Source organism: Neurospora tetrasperma (assembly GCF_000213175.1).
Source record: "Neurospora tetrasperma FGSC 2508 unplaced genomic scaffold NEUTE1scaffold_1, whole genome shotgun sequence".
Classification (NCBI taxonomy): domain Eukaryota; kingdom Fungi; phylum Ascomycota; class Sordariomycetes; order Sordariales; family Sordariaceae; genus Neurospora; species Neurospora tetrasperma.
This window is the reverse complement of record NW_009799099.1, coordinates 1,964,222-1,980,318: the sequence shown is the minus strand read 5'-3', so window position 1 is coordinate 1,980,318 and position 16,097 is coordinate 1,964,222. Positions and strand designations below refer to the sequence as shown.

At 52.4% G+C, this 16,097-nt stretch overlaps 3 protein-coding genes across 3 annotated transcripts; 1 reads left to right on the top strand and 2 right to left on the bottom strand.

Annotated features, from left to right (window-relative positions):
* Positions 1-6,211: 6,211 nt before the first annotated feature.
* Positions 6,212-7,198, top strand: NEUTE1DRAFT_127452 (uncharacterized protein; the record flags this gene model as incomplete). Its single annotated transcript, XM_009849546.1, has 2 exons — positions 6,212-6,447; positions 6,552-7,198. 2 exons carry the CDS (start codon positions 6,212-6,214, stop codon positions 7,147-7,149), a joined length of 834 nt encoding a protein of 277 aa, XP_009847848.1.
* Positions 7,199-7,893: 695 nt separating this feature from the next.
* Positions 7,894-10,170, bottom strand: NEUTE1DRAFT_35196 (uncharacterized protein; the record flags this gene model as incomplete). The annotated part of the gene is made up of 4 exons (XM_009848795.1): positions 7,894-8,033; positions 8,096-9,819; positions 9,907-10,043; positions 10,105-10,170. The coding sequence occupies 4 exons, from the start codon at positions 10,168-10,170 to the stop codon at positions 7,894-7,896; spliced, it is 2,067 nt and encodes a 688-aa protein (XP_009847097.1).
* A 2,348-nt stretch (positions 10,171-12,518) lies between these two features.
* NEUTE1DRAFT_75886 (uncharacterized protein) lies at positions 12,519-15,824 on the bottom strand (the record flags this gene model as incomplete). The annotated part of the gene is made up of 5 exons (XM_009849545.1): positions 12,519-13,882; positions 13,941-14,184; positions 14,236-14,823; positions 14,908-15,588; positions 15,729-15,824. 5 exons carry the CDS (start codon positions 15,822-15,824, stop codon positions 12,897-12,899), a joined length of 2,595 nt encoding a protein of 864 aa, XP_009847847.1.
* Between the last annotated feature and the right edge of the window lie 273 nt (positions 15,825-16,097).

Here is a 16,097-nt window from a genome sequence, read left to right as displayed (position 1 = left end):
AAGCTTCAAGCTTGATGAGAACCAGACGGGTTGGATGAAGGCCGTAGGGTCGAAATATATTCGATTATGGAGGTGGATAAGAGGAGGAGAATTGGCGAACAACACAGGACGAGGGCAGGGAGATTTTGTGAGGATATGCAGAACCGACTTGGAATAGCGGGCTAGGGCGGAAAGTCTCCTGTCTGGATGATTGCTGTCGAGTGAGGTTGAGGGGAAGGGAAGAGAAGAGAGGAATGGGCGCGTGAATCGAAGGGGCAGACGGGGAAGAAAAGAGAGAAACAAAATACCTCCAGTGGAGCTTTTTACTGTCGTCTGTTTCTCTTGACGGGAGGGGGGGGTGCGTGTTGTCCGCGATTGATGCCGCCGGGGCAACCGATTGAGATGGGGTGTGAATCCGGCAGGAGGGAGTGGAAGAACTCGCTCCCGTCGAACTGCAGCCAGACTGCAGGCGAGACTGGCTGCCAGGTTACCGTGCCGAAGTCCATCCCACGGCCCACGATACTTCCTTATGGGCACTACTACTTACACATCACCACCCAACCACGCCCCAGCCAAAGAAAAAAAAAAAAAAAAAAAAAAAAAAAACCGTTAGTGCGAGGGCGTCGAGGAACTGTGCACGGCACGCTGACCAGTAGAGCTCTGGGCGCGGGAGGTTCCACTTGACCCAAAGCTTGGCCACCCGGAAGACGGGCAGTGGACGGACAGCTTGTCACGGTTTGGCTTGCAGGGCGGGAGGAGCAGGGCATCCCTCACTCCATTGCGCGAATTTACCCCATGCTCTCTCGATGCGGGCCTGACCGTCAGAACGACACGACAAGGACCCCAACCAGTCAATCGACCACTCCAACCACCACCACCACATCAGTCGGATCCGATGGCCGATGGAGTAGTGCCGTGACCTCTTTCTCCCAGCCCTGGCTATTCCCTGCAAAAGCTCTGCCTTGCTGACAGCTTGGTTCTCTTCGTCCCGTCCCTTCTGATGGTAACTCCCCTGCGAATCGCCTTACTAACAGCAACTTTGACATCAGGCACACAACAACAACAGCGCCTGTCGAGGAGCGTTTTCGGCCAAAAGAGCACGACCTAGCGGTGCCATTACGGCGTTCGCTGCCGACACAAGCGGACACCGCACAATGCCGGTCGCTTGTGGATTACTCTCCGGTGGTACCTGCTTCTTAGCCGCTACCCTAGCTCACCTTGGTAGGTGTTGGTGCGGATTGTACGTAGCAGCGAGCCAACGACGAGAGGCACCAACGGCCCTGTTGTCCACCGACCTCTCACCGAACCAAGGCTTGCAAGGTACTGTGTACAAAGGATAAGGCAAGGATCATCCGGTGGAGATTGTGGACCGAGAATCACCGTGGTCATGGCGATTTGCGACGGAGGGAAAAAAAAAAGAAGCCTAGTGTAGAAACAAAAGCACGAAGGAAGCACGACTCGCGCCGCCAACCACATCCTCCCATCCATTCAGCCAGCAGACCCTCCACATAGGCAAGGCGGTCGAGAAGAACCCACAGTTCGTCAGGTACCGTTCTTTCTGCTGCACATGGGCGGAAACGGGAACATCGGAGCGGCGCAATGATGGAACAAAAAGCCATTTTCGGCTTTGGCGCTGCTTAGTTGTGCATAGCTAGAGGAAACCTAAATGATCGGACGCAGACCGCATGTCTGGAGACCCTGAGAGAGCTTAAGGTTGTGCAAATATTTTGTGTGCGGGAATTGTTAACCAGACATTATCAACGTCTTCGCAATCCCGCGGAGGGTGAATAAAGAATGGGGAAAAGCACTTCACCACTTCAATCTTAGTGATACGCCAAGTTTAACCGCCTCGGCAATCAGGTCTTGGATGGAGATCGTTCCTTCATCACCTTCGCTTCATTTTACCCCGGCTGGGGAATAGTTGGAAGAGATCACCACCGAGGTCGTAACTAGCGAGGCAGCTGAGTTCGATACAGAGAGCATGGGGAATGGATGGTAGTGTAGTCGTCCTGGCGTCACGATTTGACTGATGAGCTGTTTTGTGGTGACAGCACCAGCACATCGTAGTGGGGATCGCGAAGCACCCTAGCCATAAGCTCGGACCAGCTGGGTGAAGAGTGGAACAAGTCATTTTACCTGGGCTCCAGTCGGCCAGTCGCAACTCCATCTTGGGGACCGTCTTAGCTCCATTCCAACGAAAGTAAACTGTTCATTGGTTGCAGTGTCGCGATGGTCAGTTGGTCGGTGAAGAGCAGACGCTCTATGTATGTACGCAGTACACACGCAAAAATGCTTATGCAGATGACAAAAGCTCATGTACCTTCCCACGCCCACGCAAAAACCCAAGTACAAGATACTTTCCCCGGCTTTTCTTCCAGCTATTGCATCAACTCTACCGGAACCGGATATAAGCCTCATCCGGGTAAATAGCCTCCTTTTGGGCGCGCTGAGCTGACTGATGCAATCAGTTTCACGATATACCAGTTCTTCGCGAAGTCGTGATAAAAGCATCAAAGACTAGTGACTGGACTTGGCGCCAAGAGAGACAGCTGGCGCAGATATGGTGGAGATAGTTACATGAGTTTCTGTCTTCTGCATATACCGAGCTTTGCCGTTTCCACGCGCTCCCTCGATGGCCCCCACTTTGCGGGCTCTCTCGACAGTGCTTTTGATGATGCTCTGTTGCGGTTTCTCGTCTCTACCATACGCGCGCGACGTTCGGCACCATTTCGCACCAGGCTCGTCTAAGACAAATTGACGTACTATGTACATACACCTTTGCGTGGATATAACTTGCTAGTTCGGTACGCTGGTCATCCAAGAAACAGGGGCCAGATGAGTGTTAAGCCATACATTTCTTGTATGAAAACTGAGGTTCTTTGCCATCCTCAGAAAGCCACGCTAACAGATTACATCCATACAGAGATGTACCGTGTACACTGTACACCAGACTGCAGCCGGGTCACCCGGGCCAGACCACCGAGACCATGCCACTGCCGCAAACACCAAGGACGGCTTTCATTCCTCTCATTACGTTGGTTTCTTTCATGCGTTCTCATGGGCATCAAAACAGTTCCCAGTAGCTGTTCACAGCCCTACAAAGTCGTTGGTGTCTTCTCAATCCGCCGTTGACATTCCGCTTTGGAGTCCACGTTTATTCGTCTTGGATGAGCCAGGCCAGGATGGGGTCAGGAACCGCGCAGAGACGTCAGAAAAACCCACTGGAAAAAGGTTGTCGAGGGTTCGACCTGGACTGGAACAACAAGAAACTTGATCCGCCAGATACCGAAGATGCCTGACTAAAGACTAGGGAGCCTGTGCTCACTCAAAGCTCGCCCTCCGAAATTTGTGCTTATCTTCCCGAGTCCACGACGGAGAGTGCCCGCGAGCGGTGACGATTATGAATAGTCTGACAACTGAAAGCCACCAGTGGTTGTTCAGTGGTTACTCTGGGAGCCATATCATACATGTGTTGCATTGAATTATTTCCGGTTGACTCCATAACTTACCTTCTTGTGTGCATGCTCTATGCATGACCCCATGCGACGATATGCACCAGTCATGTTCCGAGCAACGCAGCTCGCGTCCCTTCGAGTGGATGCCCGCGCTGCCGTGGTTCCTTCAAGCTTTTTCTGCATGCGGCCTTTCCGAGCCTTCCATGCGGTACCCCTTTTCCGGCTGCAGCTCGCTGGCTTCGAGAAGTACCTTGGAAGCAGAATGCAGCCAAAAGGCAGCCACTGAGAGAAGCCAGAATACAGCCAAGGGCACCCAACTCGGGAACTGCTGGCATCCCACGACCAGGTGGACATCCGCTTAAAACACCGAATCTCGAATCTGTCAGGAACACAGAGGTTTCTCATTGTTTGCTACAGGAATGGTGAACGGCGCACTACTAAGCTGTGGTTCCTCTTCCCATGGTAATCAAAAGTCCCATTCAATGCTTCTCACAAAGTCAGTCCCATCCGAATCCTGCCAGCCACAAAGTTTACAGACATCATCCGAACGCCCTCATCCGTCGCATTTCCGGATCCTAGCCAACCTCCACCCCCGTTTATTTTCACAGTACCCAACCTCCACGACCAAATTGCGCTAAGGGAAATCTCCATCACTCTGGCTTTTAGTCTGGTCAGCACGTTATCTGTGCCAGTCCGGGGGAGGGCAGGCAATAAGGAAAGGCAGGGGTAGCAGCGAGGACGAATGGCGCAGAAGGGACGGGAATGCGTGCGCCTGAATGAATGTGTGTCTGAATGGGAATTTTCTGTATTGATGTTGTGTTGTGTGAATCGGTCGCCCAGTGCTGGCCGTTGTCTTTTGCGTTGACGGAGAGTTTCCAGGCCTTCTTGTTCGTCCCATGCCCCGTTTACCGGCAGAGAAAGAGTGTTTAGGCTTACCTGACGGATGGCGCGTGCCTCCCGCCAGCCTATATGATGAGAGATAGCAGTAAGATCTTCATCTTGAAGTTTATCGAGTTGAGTGATGCCTATTGCGGGTTATCTCCCTTGCTTGGGTAATTCAGGTACACCGTATCACTGCTCTTAGTACCTCATATCTATACACTGCCCTAACCAGTCTATGTGCATACTTTCCAGATGGCAGCCTGTGTCGACGGAGGTATTTTATCCCCCCAAAGTTCGCACCGAGTTCCTGAGTCCGGAGAAGCCACGTGTAAATGAATCGCACCGCATCCCTGTTGCCAGTAACACCAGAGACAGATGGACTGCGGTGTCTATAGCCTGTCAGGCGGATTGCCAGATCGGTAATCCTTGGAATGGCGGGGCCCCGGATCATAAGATAAATGTGCAAACTCTTCTGATAGAATGGCTGTAGAGTCGTTTCTAGCTCAAATGCGATCGAACGGGTTGGGCATCGCTACCATCGACTGCTGTCCCGGGCCAGTCACAGGGCCAATTACCGGGACAGCTCAACGATATCTTGGCTGACATAGAAACAGGGACAAGATGATGAAGTCCAAACTGAGCTGGATGACGGATAAGGAGAAGACAGCAAACTGTAAGCAACAGTGCGATGATGCCAATCGGCAGACAGCCTGTGTCAAGTGAGTCTGATATGCCAGCCTTGATTGTCGACAACTATCTTGCGACACTGGCTCAAGCTAATCGTGATAGATGGAACACTCGTAGAACATGAGGCGACTCGGATTGTTCAACCCCCATCATAGGATTGCGTGATGTACGTGCTGTTGATCTGTTATGCGCAAGTCGAAGTGATATATCTTTCCAGGCAATTGGAGGAGAAGACTGAGAACCTCACGAGGTGTTTTTGCACGAATTCATCAGAGCAGACACAGCTTGCACTCAGAAGAGGAGTAAGCTTTACTCTGAGCAGAGAAGAATGAGCGGGGGGAAGTCCAAGGAAAGAAGGGTCAATGAAGGGGACGGAATCTCACGTTGACATGAACTGATGAGCTGATAGAGCACGATTCACTGAACGGAAAGAGAATGCGCTTGCTCGCGCGGAAAACCAGACTCAGGTAAGAAAAGAAAATATGTTACAGTTTTTGCGAGACTCGACGCGTTTTCGTTCAACCCCTGTTGTGTAGATGAATGAGTGAAGTGTCAACAAGTTCTCGATGTTGTCGCGAATATCAAGTCGACTTGTGACGAGGTTCGTGTTGGTTTGTGGGGATGGTGGATCCCCGAGCTGAACAGATGGCCCAGTGCTCAACCCTAACCCTATAAGCCGAGTTTCTGCTTGGTGCTGGGTCCGGCAGTGGCCGGCAACAAGCTTTGGTCTTGCCTGCCCGGCGCCTGAAAGCTTGTTTGCCAAGCAAACACTGGCACATTTGAAGTCCCACTCTGGACTGTCCCGCGACACCTGGGTTCGGGTCGAGTGTTGACCTCAAGTTTCGCGGCGCGCGACTGGTATCAGTTTTTCCTCTGACTTGCGACTGACGACAACAGAAAACGCCCGGAAACCAGCCATTGACGAGCTCAACCTCCGTGTGCACCTACGGCGACGGTCATCTCATCTGTTATTAATCATCATCGACAGCGAGAACGACTTATAGGTCACAAAAGCAGCTTAATCGATCGGCTGCAGTACGGTCGCAAAATTGGACGACATCATCGACAAGATCAGTGACGATACTGATAGACCTATCAACCCCATCAAAGAACGAAGAGCGCCCTCCGACCACCCAGCACATCATCGATATCTTTCAACTTCCTTCACGATCACCCTCTATACTTCTACCTGATTATTCAACTCGACCATGGCGACGACCGTGACCCGAACTGTCCTGACTCCGGTCAAGCAAACCGCCCCCGCCGCCACGGTCCAAGCGGGTCCCGGCAACTGGAGGCATCCTCTACTGACCGAATTGGAGAAACGGCGAAGAAGGACTGTCTTTGGCGAAGAGAACGTGAGGCAGATTGCATACAACTCTTTGGCACTCTTCCTTATCGAGGGGCTGCGGGCAGTTTTGCATCCTTACTTCCGCGTGGATTTGTACGCAACTTTTCCCCCCAACCGTCTCATCCCATGAACTTAACTTGTCTTGGGGACAACCGTACAATAGATGGTACCGCCAGTGCTGACCGTTGATGTGTTAGCCTCACCTTGAGCTGGAAAAGCTACGGTAGCTGGATCTACGCCGCTCTCCTCCTGGTCCCTCTGGTCAACATTGTTGTAGCATTACTGCCGCTCTTCCGCCCGGCAGATGATTTCGCCGACATCCCCCTGACGCCTTCCCAAAGGAAGCTTCTCGGACTACCACCAATCGCGAAAGCGACCCCAGGGGCCACCGCCATCAGCACACCTCCCAAGTATTCCCGGACGCCATCAATGGCAGGAACGCCGGCTAGCATGAAAACGGGCGGCTCTGCGCTGTCGATGGCCAAGAACGGTAGCTCGGAAATAACTCTCAGCGAGCCGTACTCGCCTTCGCCCGTCAGCCCTCTGTTTCAGAAGGTCATGCAAGGGAACAAGCAGATTACGGTGAACGCTTTCAGCCCGCTCGGCGCCAGCACGATGAGCAACCCCTTTGGATCGAGCATCAGCAGCAACGCTTTTGGTTCTAGCACAGGCAGCAGTGTGTTTGGCGAAGGTCCGGCCACGCCGACCCCGGCGTCTGGAAAGCGGTCGAATGTGTCGAGTGTTACGCTCACCAACAAGTGGCTGTTTGAGAAGCGAAGGAGGCCGGATTGCTGACTTCTGCTGGTATGTTCTCCTCAGGACTTGACCTTTGTTTGCTCACTCGCGCTTCTTCCTCAACCAGTGGTGGTTTCCTCCTATATCGAATAGAGATAGCAGTAGCGTGATGCAGCAGAGTCTGTGATCACCACTACTTTACTCTGACGGGATTTTTCCTGCAGTCTTCGAGATTTTTCCATTGTATCTTAGCTAAGGTCTGGCGCTGAGAACGGTCTGTGTGGCTCTTTTTTTTTCAAGAGGCGGCATGTTGATATTCAGTCAGTCAGTGATGCGGGTTTCCGTTTTGGGGTGCATTTTCTTAGCGAGAAGAGAACCATTGATCCAAGATACCCATTTGTTTCTTATTTTACTTTTATCTTCTTTCTATCATTCCTAAAAGTCTTCTTTTAAGCTTTCGATATGCCGATTATCACTATGAGGGTTTGGTGAGACCCTGTCTACTCGATTACCCATCGTAGGTGTGTGGGGTCATTTCACTTTGCATCGCTCTCCGTATGGATGGTTGGTAGGTAGTACAGCTTCTTTGTGTCGATTCACCCAAATCTGAAGTTCTGCTTCGATTTCCCTTCCTTTCATTGTTACTTTCTCCATGGTATCATTTGAGCTCTCAAAAACAGAAATGGATCATCATAATTAACAAAAAGGCGTTCCCGAAAGTGTCCGCTTATCAAAAAGTGTGGTTGTTGAAGAGAATCCATCTAAGCCAAATCCCTGTTTTACATCAATGTCCAAATCACATCATTAGAACCTTTCCACCTTTCCTTCCTCTCCTCCCTTGTGCTTCACCCCCTTATCACCGCCAACGCACCCCCTCGTCCACCCTAAGAACTCGGCGCTGGGCTCGGCGTATTTACCAGCGTTTCCGGACTCTCGCCCTCCGACTGATTCCTCGTCGGCAGATTTAGCAGGTTAGGATTATTGTTCGACGGTGGTGGCGGCACACTAGCAGCAGCGACCGCTTTGCCCTTTTCCGGTTTCGTCGATCTACCACGATTTTTCTCCTCGTCACTATCTTCCGCTTCTTCGAGGATCGTGGAGGTTCCGGGGGCGATGGCTACTACCACAGAGGGTGGTTTTTTGAGTCCATTGTTATTATTCCCGCTGGAGGGGTTACCGCTGCTGCTAATCAGGTTCTCATCGACGGGAGAAGCGGGGACGACAACGACTTTGTCTAGAGGGGCGAGAGGCCCGGCGGGGCCATGTTCTGTTGACGGAGGCGAAGGGAAGGATGTTAGTGAGGACCCGCCAACGGCAGCGGTTTGTTGTGGGTGTAGTTGTTGCTCTTCTTTCGAAGGCTGCTGCTGATGGGAGTTCTGGGACTTTGCTGCCTTTAGTCGCGAATCTCGCGCCAACACTTCCTTCGCCAGCCCCTTCACGCCAGCGACGATGATCTCGGGCCGCGTGAAAGCTAGCAATCCTTCAGCGTGTCCTGAGACGCGCTCTTGGAAGACGACGTCATAGACGGAATTGCCCCATGCCGGGCAGACGTAGGTGTGTTGTTCGGCTGAGTGGGCAGCGGCTTGGGCGCGGGACAAAGGGACTTGCTTGTTGAGAGTGGGGAGAGCGTCGCTTGATGCTCCTGCAGCAGCTTTGGCTGTTGTCGTTTCAGTGGAATCCTGTCCTGCTGCTGGAGATCTACTGCTGTTGCTCCCCGTGCCCGTGAAGACTGTTATCGCGACCTTGGGCTTCTTCCCGCTCAATTTGCTCGCGCTACTTTTTTCACCATCATCCTCAGGATAGGCCGCGCAATGCGCCCAGTACCTCATGGCCGTCTCCGGGCCGGGTAACCACAACATGTTTGTCAGCGTAATGATCTTCTCATGCGTGAAAAATGGCGAGGACAAGGCTGTTTCATCCAACCCCATGGCACGCAACCCCCTCAGCACGAAGACGAGCATGCCGGTAGGGGAGTCGCACAGCGCGTAAGCCAGCGTGTTGGGGTCCTCTGTGAGACCACCGTCGCCACCGAGAGCGTTCAGGCCCAACTTCCTCTTTTCCTTATTGGTCGTCTTCCCCCCGTTGCCATTATTCCCCGCCGCCCAAGCCCCCCAATCCTCCCCTTTATATCCCCACTTCTCCTTCTTCAACATCTTGGCCACCTTCCACTTAACCCACGCCCCGGTACCTTGCTCGTTTCTCGTTGGCGCTTTGAGGGGGGGAGCAATCAGGTGCGCGCCCAGGCACGACTTGGTGTGGTGCGTGGCCAGCCTGTTGACCACCCGGAAGTCGATGGCAGCCGGCGAGAGGTGGCCCGGTCCGGAACCAGTGACGAGGTACTGGGCGTAGCCAAGGCGGAGCATCAGAGTCTCGAGGATCGTGGCGGAGGCGGGGATGGGGGGGATGTTGGCTGGGAGGGCGTCGCTTAGACCGAGACCGGGGAGGGAGGGGATGACGAGATGAAAGGCTTGTTGTCTCGGATGAGTGCCATCTTCTGATGCCGCATCAGGATCTGTGAGAGGCTTGATGAGGTGCCCCAGGGACAGGTTGGTGAAGGGGAACGGAGGGATCAGGAGGAGAGGCACGGCCTCGGGGTCTGGAGAGCGGGCGTGGATGAAATGGACTCGGAGGGCGGCGTTGCCGAGATTCAGAAGGGTGATGGTGGTGCGGAACTGGGGGAGGGTGCTGTTGAGCGTGCTTTCCGCTTCGCGCCAGGAGTATCTCTCGAGCCTATGCAGGAGTTACATGTTAGTCTAGTGTCCTGCTGCCCCTAAACCCATGACAAAATATGCCATCTGGCGTCGGTGTTGTGCATACCAAAAATCAATGAGCGGTTCCACGATCGGCTTCGGCTCCCACCAATCTTTAGACCTGTTGCCTGAGCTGGAACCTTCGTGGGGAAGACGAGTAAGCTCGAGCTTCTGTCTGGTGAGGTCAAGATGCTTGGTCGGGATCTGGTGATCGCGGATTAGCCAAATGTCTCAGCATAAAGACGAGTTGAGCTAATGTACTCACATGAATCTTATAAGCCTTCACTTCCTCATCCGGGGCAACCTGGACATCACTGCTCGGATCCGCCATCGTAGATCCCGCTATATTACCTCTCGTTTCCAAAGAGCTTGTTATGCAGTATTCGAAGCTCTGGTATGAGAGAACGAGAAGATACTTCTGGTCAGTGAATTACAAATGTGACGATTTAACGAAAACGACAGTCGAGAAATCGATCGAAAGAGTTCAACGGTAAATAACAAAACAAGGTGAGAGGTTAAAATTTCAGTGCCACCTAGACACGCAGCGGTCCCTCAACGAGATATGGATATATGTAAGAGGGGAAGGAAGGATTAAATAATAACAGAACGAAGGAAATCTTCAGCCACCAGCCGGAGATATGGGTATAGACTGGAGAAAATTAGGAAGATGTAGGGGACTAGGTGGGTAGGTAGGTAGGTAGATGTGGTCGGTACAGAGGAGGGAGGAGGTAGGTATAGTGCCATAGAGGCACCCCCCCCCCAACACCCCTTTCTCTCTCCTCCTCCTCTTCCTCCCCTTTCCTAGTTTGTAAGTACAGAAAAGGATATTTCAGGACCTGCATGCGGACTCGAAGAAAGCTGTAAAGCCGTTGGCGCACCTTTGTCAGGCCATCCAAAAGGCAAGCCAAGAGAAAAAGTACCTAATTGTTGCTGCGCTTATGCAAAGTCGACTAATACAACCGTGTACATGGGTACTGGGCGGAGATAATTCTACTGCCTGCAGCCAGCAGCCAGCATGTGCGCCCCAAAAGTAATAGCGCCAGAAAACCAGAACACCGGAAACGAGGAGAGTACGTTGACAGGCATTTTCCCAAGCCATTCTAGTGTATGTATGTATGTATGTATGTATGTATGTATGTATGTATGTATGTATGTATGTATGTATGTATGTATGTATGTATGTATGTATGTGTGCACTTCCCTCCCTCGGGTACGCAATGGACACTACCCGCATTCTTCTCCTGTATGCTGGATGTACAGTTGTCGGATTATTGCTATTGTAGTTTTGGCCTCTGTTGTTTGTGACAAGCACCTACCTAGTTAGGTCTAACTACTATGTAGGTGCTTGTCCCCCCCCCCGGGGTCTATATTCCCCTGTTACCTATCGCATCACAGACTTCTTTCTTTTAACTTTCTTTGTTGCACAACCGGGAAACTTCAGTTGCCGACATGCGCGTGTCTTTGCTTTGGCTTAGCTTGGCCATTCGGAGGAAACCCTACGAAGGAACCCAGGATCTGGCATCCGGTACAATGAAAGGACGGCAGCAATGCGCGCTATATCGCGTGGGTATGATACCGTAGTCATATTTAAGGGGTCGGACTAGGTCGGGTAAGGCCCGGGGGTTGGGCCTGTTTAACTTGATGGGGGAGGGGGGGTGGGTGTCCAAACTGACGACAAGGTCACAAGCCTGCAATGCGAGAGGAGGGGCGATATAAGAGGAGACAGAAAGAAAAGAGAAAGACGGTCTCGAAGTCAAGAAATGGACGATGCCAAATCCTCAAATCATGGGACAAAGGGACTTGTCTGTCGCATATCCACATCTACATGGAATTCTAGACTTCACTAGATAGGTGAATAGTCCTCCATTGATGTCCCTTCCACAAGACCAATAGGCGTCCATCGTCATCATCCCCACGAACCGTTGGACTTTCACTTGACGCGCGCCGCGCAAAAACGCACCGCACCCTGGCGATCTCACAACCACCCGCCCTACCACCCTGCCGCCTATCTGTGGCTAGAGCACCACCCTTGCACAATAGAACTCAAGGCCTTCTACCCCCAATTGGCCGGTTTCCCCAATTTGCCGCGGCAGCAGCCACATGAGCCGTGCCTTGGAAGTCATGAAACAGTGGCGGTGCTGACGAGTCCTTGCATCAAGATCCCTACCTGTACTTTGTGAACCCTTGCAGGGTTTCTGAACGGGAAATTGATCAGCAATTTGACGATTTGACGATGGGATGGGATGCAATAGCAGTGTGCCACTACCTATGCTGTCTTGGGTTTGTGCCTGCGGGGGAAAGTTTGGGGTTCTCTCACTTCTGTCCTTTATAAAAAAAAAAAAAAAAAAAAACACCGAGGTTCTGTTGCCCGGGGGGAGCAAGGCCGAGAGAGGGACAAACCCTAGTTAATAGCGAAGACTGAGCGCACTTGAACCAAGCATCAAGTAACCGCGGTACATGTCACATCACCGCTTGACAACATGTGGGGACTTTGAGATGAGGGTAAAGCGACTGGTCTTGCAATCATCAACCAAATTCGAACCAGACGCATTACGTATGTTACACACCCACCTGCCCAATTGGTATTATGTTTTTTATGCTACACGACATCGATGTAAGCAAGGCGTCCGTCTGCATTCGCCATTCTCTTGGTAGAGCGATGGGCCAACAATGTGGCTTACGGATGATCTTGAAGCTCATTATTTTGTTATGTACGTATCTCTGTAGCTGTTCTATCAACTGCACCTGGTCGAGCAGATCTGTGGGCGGCCTCCCTTGGACTTTATGTCCGCCCATCGTCCTTTTGCAGTCCTTGAAACCTCCTAGTATCACATCCTCAATACTCCACCCTCAGGCATGTTACCCAACAGCCCGAGAAGGCCGCTCACTTGTGGTGTAATCGATCGCCGCCACACGACGCCGGTCATTTTGTCGCCACAATGGCACCTCAGCCACAAACAAAACCAATGACTGCAATTTGTGTTCCCCCTATTTCCCTTCCAAGAATCATGCACAACAGCCAACAAACCAAGCTGAAACCCATCACCACACATTCTTCTAGCCGATCCGTCGCGGGGCCTGGGCTCCTCCTGGAGGAACAGCTGGACCTGCAGCCCCCCGGAGGTTGATAGCTCCGATGCGAGATACAATGTTGCTTCCAACTGCGTCCACGGCTCCACGTGGGGAAGTCAGCGAAGGGCCCTGTGCTGCCGTCTGTTGTACGTGGAAGAGCTTGATGTTGGTCGTATTCCAGATGCCCACAGTGCCTCTGGCAACCTGCATTTCGCTGGCAAAGACGAACCCCCAAAGCAGGGACTCGTACCATCCCAGCGCCATTGGCGACCATTCAAACATGTGAACCCGTACAGGCGAGGCATCCACACCAACAAGTTGGATCTCCTGGATCCTCTGTAAAACTGCCGGCGTGGGCGAGTCTGTAGCAAGGGATTGGCGAGGTAGCAGCGCTGTGAGCTGATTGATCAGCGTCAAGATGGTATGAAGCGGCAACTCTGGAAGCCAACTATCAATCCATTCTGCGGTTGGCTCAAAGGCCCCGGTCTGGGACTGGCCGGATATAGAGTAGCCGCCCAAGCTGGTTGTGCTGTTTTGCCGAGAGAAGCGCGGTCCTGCCGGCATCTTACCCCTGGCCTTTTCCGACATGCCTCGAAGCTGTCTAGGTACACCACTGCCATCCGCATGGGGCTCTACAGAAGATGCACGGGACGGATTCTCGCTATGGCTTGAGGGAGACGGGGTAGGCCGTTGCTCATTATCGCTGTCGTCATCGTCACCTACGGCGAATGCTCCATCCTCGGGAACATCATGGAGCGTAGGAACCTGCGTGATAGACGTTGTGGGGCTCCGCAGACTTTCCAACGAGCTCCTCGTCGAGTTAGTCTCCAATGGGTCATTTGAGGCCGCAGCCTCCTTCTTTTTTCGGTTACGTCTCTCTATCTCCTCCTGGCCACTTTCTAGTGTGAAAGAGCGTAGGGCTTCGAATCGCTTTCTATTCCTAATTATGGCGTATATGAAGTGAGGGTTCTCTGCGGGGAATTTATCAGAACACAAGTCAACCAACGCCCCAGTGATAGTGTGACTTACTCTTGTACTGATGCTCCACAATCGCATTGATGGACTCTAACAATGATCTTAGTAGATTATGGTTTGTGTCATTCGCCATCAGGAACGAAGGGGATGACATTGAGTTATAGAGTTGGATGAGTCTGGTGCAGGTAGATCCGCTGAGTCCCTCGAGGTAAGCGGATATGTTATTAATAACAGCCAGGAGCGCAGGATAAATAACGGTTAGCTTTCCCTGACTCTTGGTGATGAGATTATATATAGACTAGCGGCTGGTTAGAATCAGAGTCCCAGATGTGTGCTTGGGGAGACTCACTTGGATTAGGAAGTCTGCATAGGTTCCCCTGAAGCCAGTAATCCGGATAGCTGGGGGAAGCGTCTCTTGGGCCTCAAACATTTTGTTGAGGTTGATGCCGAAGTTCTTCTCTGCGCTGAGAGTCTGTAGCAGGAAAGCACACATCCTCACCACGCCCTGCTTCGATGCGTCGCCCTTGTATTCGAGCGCATAGAATAAAACGAAAATTACAAAGTCATGTGCTCGTTCCGTGTCGATCATGAAAGAGCGGAAGCGTTTATTGCACTGGGTCAGTTCCCAGAATAGCATGATGGTCTCGGGAGCGAACCGAACTGAGTTCTGCGCCCCTGGGATATAGGAAGCATTGGCCTGGAGCGGTTGATGCAGTATCCGCGTCATGCCATCCACGATGAACTGGAAATCTTGGGGCCGATGGAGTCTGCCAGCAAAGTGACGGTAGAAGTTCTTGGGGGTCAGAACTCCTGGCTCCTCTGGGACAGGATAGAGCAGAACCACCAAGAGAAATTGTAGGGTGTATGTGACGAGAATTTGTTTTGGATCCTTGAAAACTAGAGTGTTGTACGGCACGCGCCAGGTGGCAGGGTTATACTTGAGTGTCTAGCACATGGTTAGTATGTATGACTTGCGCGGACGGATATGGTAACTTGCCGTGTTCAGAAGCGAGCACAAGACTGAGAGAACCACTTGCTTGTCTGGACACGTGCATATGTGGGTGAGGGCCCGGGCTCCCTTCAGCGGCAAGACACTCGGCGACATATACATGCTTTGGCTCGTCAGGGTCAAGAGCAACCGCAAGATTTCACATCGGTTACTCTCATGCTCTTTGGTCGTCGGTATCGATGTCGCACAGCCCACGCCGCTCTGCCAGATCGAATAGCTGACCTTGGGACTGCCATGTGGTTGTCTTGGGACCGTCAGGTCGGAGAAGAACAGCAAATCGATCAGGGTGTCGATAAGCTCCTCGGCTAGCGGCTTTGCGTCCTCGAACTCTTCGGGCGGTCTAGGCTGGACCTCTTGCGACTCGTCGAAGAGCACTTCGTTGGCTATTAGAGACGTCCTGGTGCGTTTGCGACGGCGGGCCCAGAAGAAGTTCTCCTCCCAGGCTTGGAGCGACTCTTTCTCGTAGAGAAACGGGAGGATGCGGGTGAGGACTCGGATGCAGTTGAGAGCATGACTGTCGGGAGCGATCTCGGGATCGGGGAACGAGGGGTGGTGACGGAGTACAAAGAGTCGCGATGTCACGGCTAATATTAATGTCTCCAGATTCTCCAAGGCATTGTCTCGGGTTCGGCGAACGTCGGCAGGGGCAAATAGACTGAAGACGTCTTCCGAGGTTTCGGGCAACTCCCAGAACTACAAACAACCAAAAGTACCACGGTTAGCCCCGATTACCGCTAGATGTGGGTGAGGACAGGTTCATGAACATGTATGCAGGTGAAGACGACCGGACGCGGCAGCTGGGTATCAAGGACAATGGACTAGGCAATACTGACTGATGTCCAGTAGGTATCATCGGCGGGGATGTGTCGTTCTTCAGAGAGGCGGAAGATGCCCTTCTTGAATACTAGCTTAGAGTCGCTCGCACCCATTTTGGCAGCTTAGATACATGGCATTCATTGAGATCATGCCACAATACAAAATGAACCGGGGGGGGGCGGAGGTTGGGGAGGCAGAGATAGATCCGCTATTTCTCGTTTCTTGACGTGTCGGTGGCTCGTTGGAGTGGTGGCGGACTTCGTTGCGATTGATGGTTTGCAGATGGTTTGGGTCAGTGTGAAGTGCAACCGGCTCGTTACATCACAGGCTGCGACTTCAGTGTGTCGCTCTGTCCCGAGGGAAGCTAAAGGGAAGATTGGTTCCAC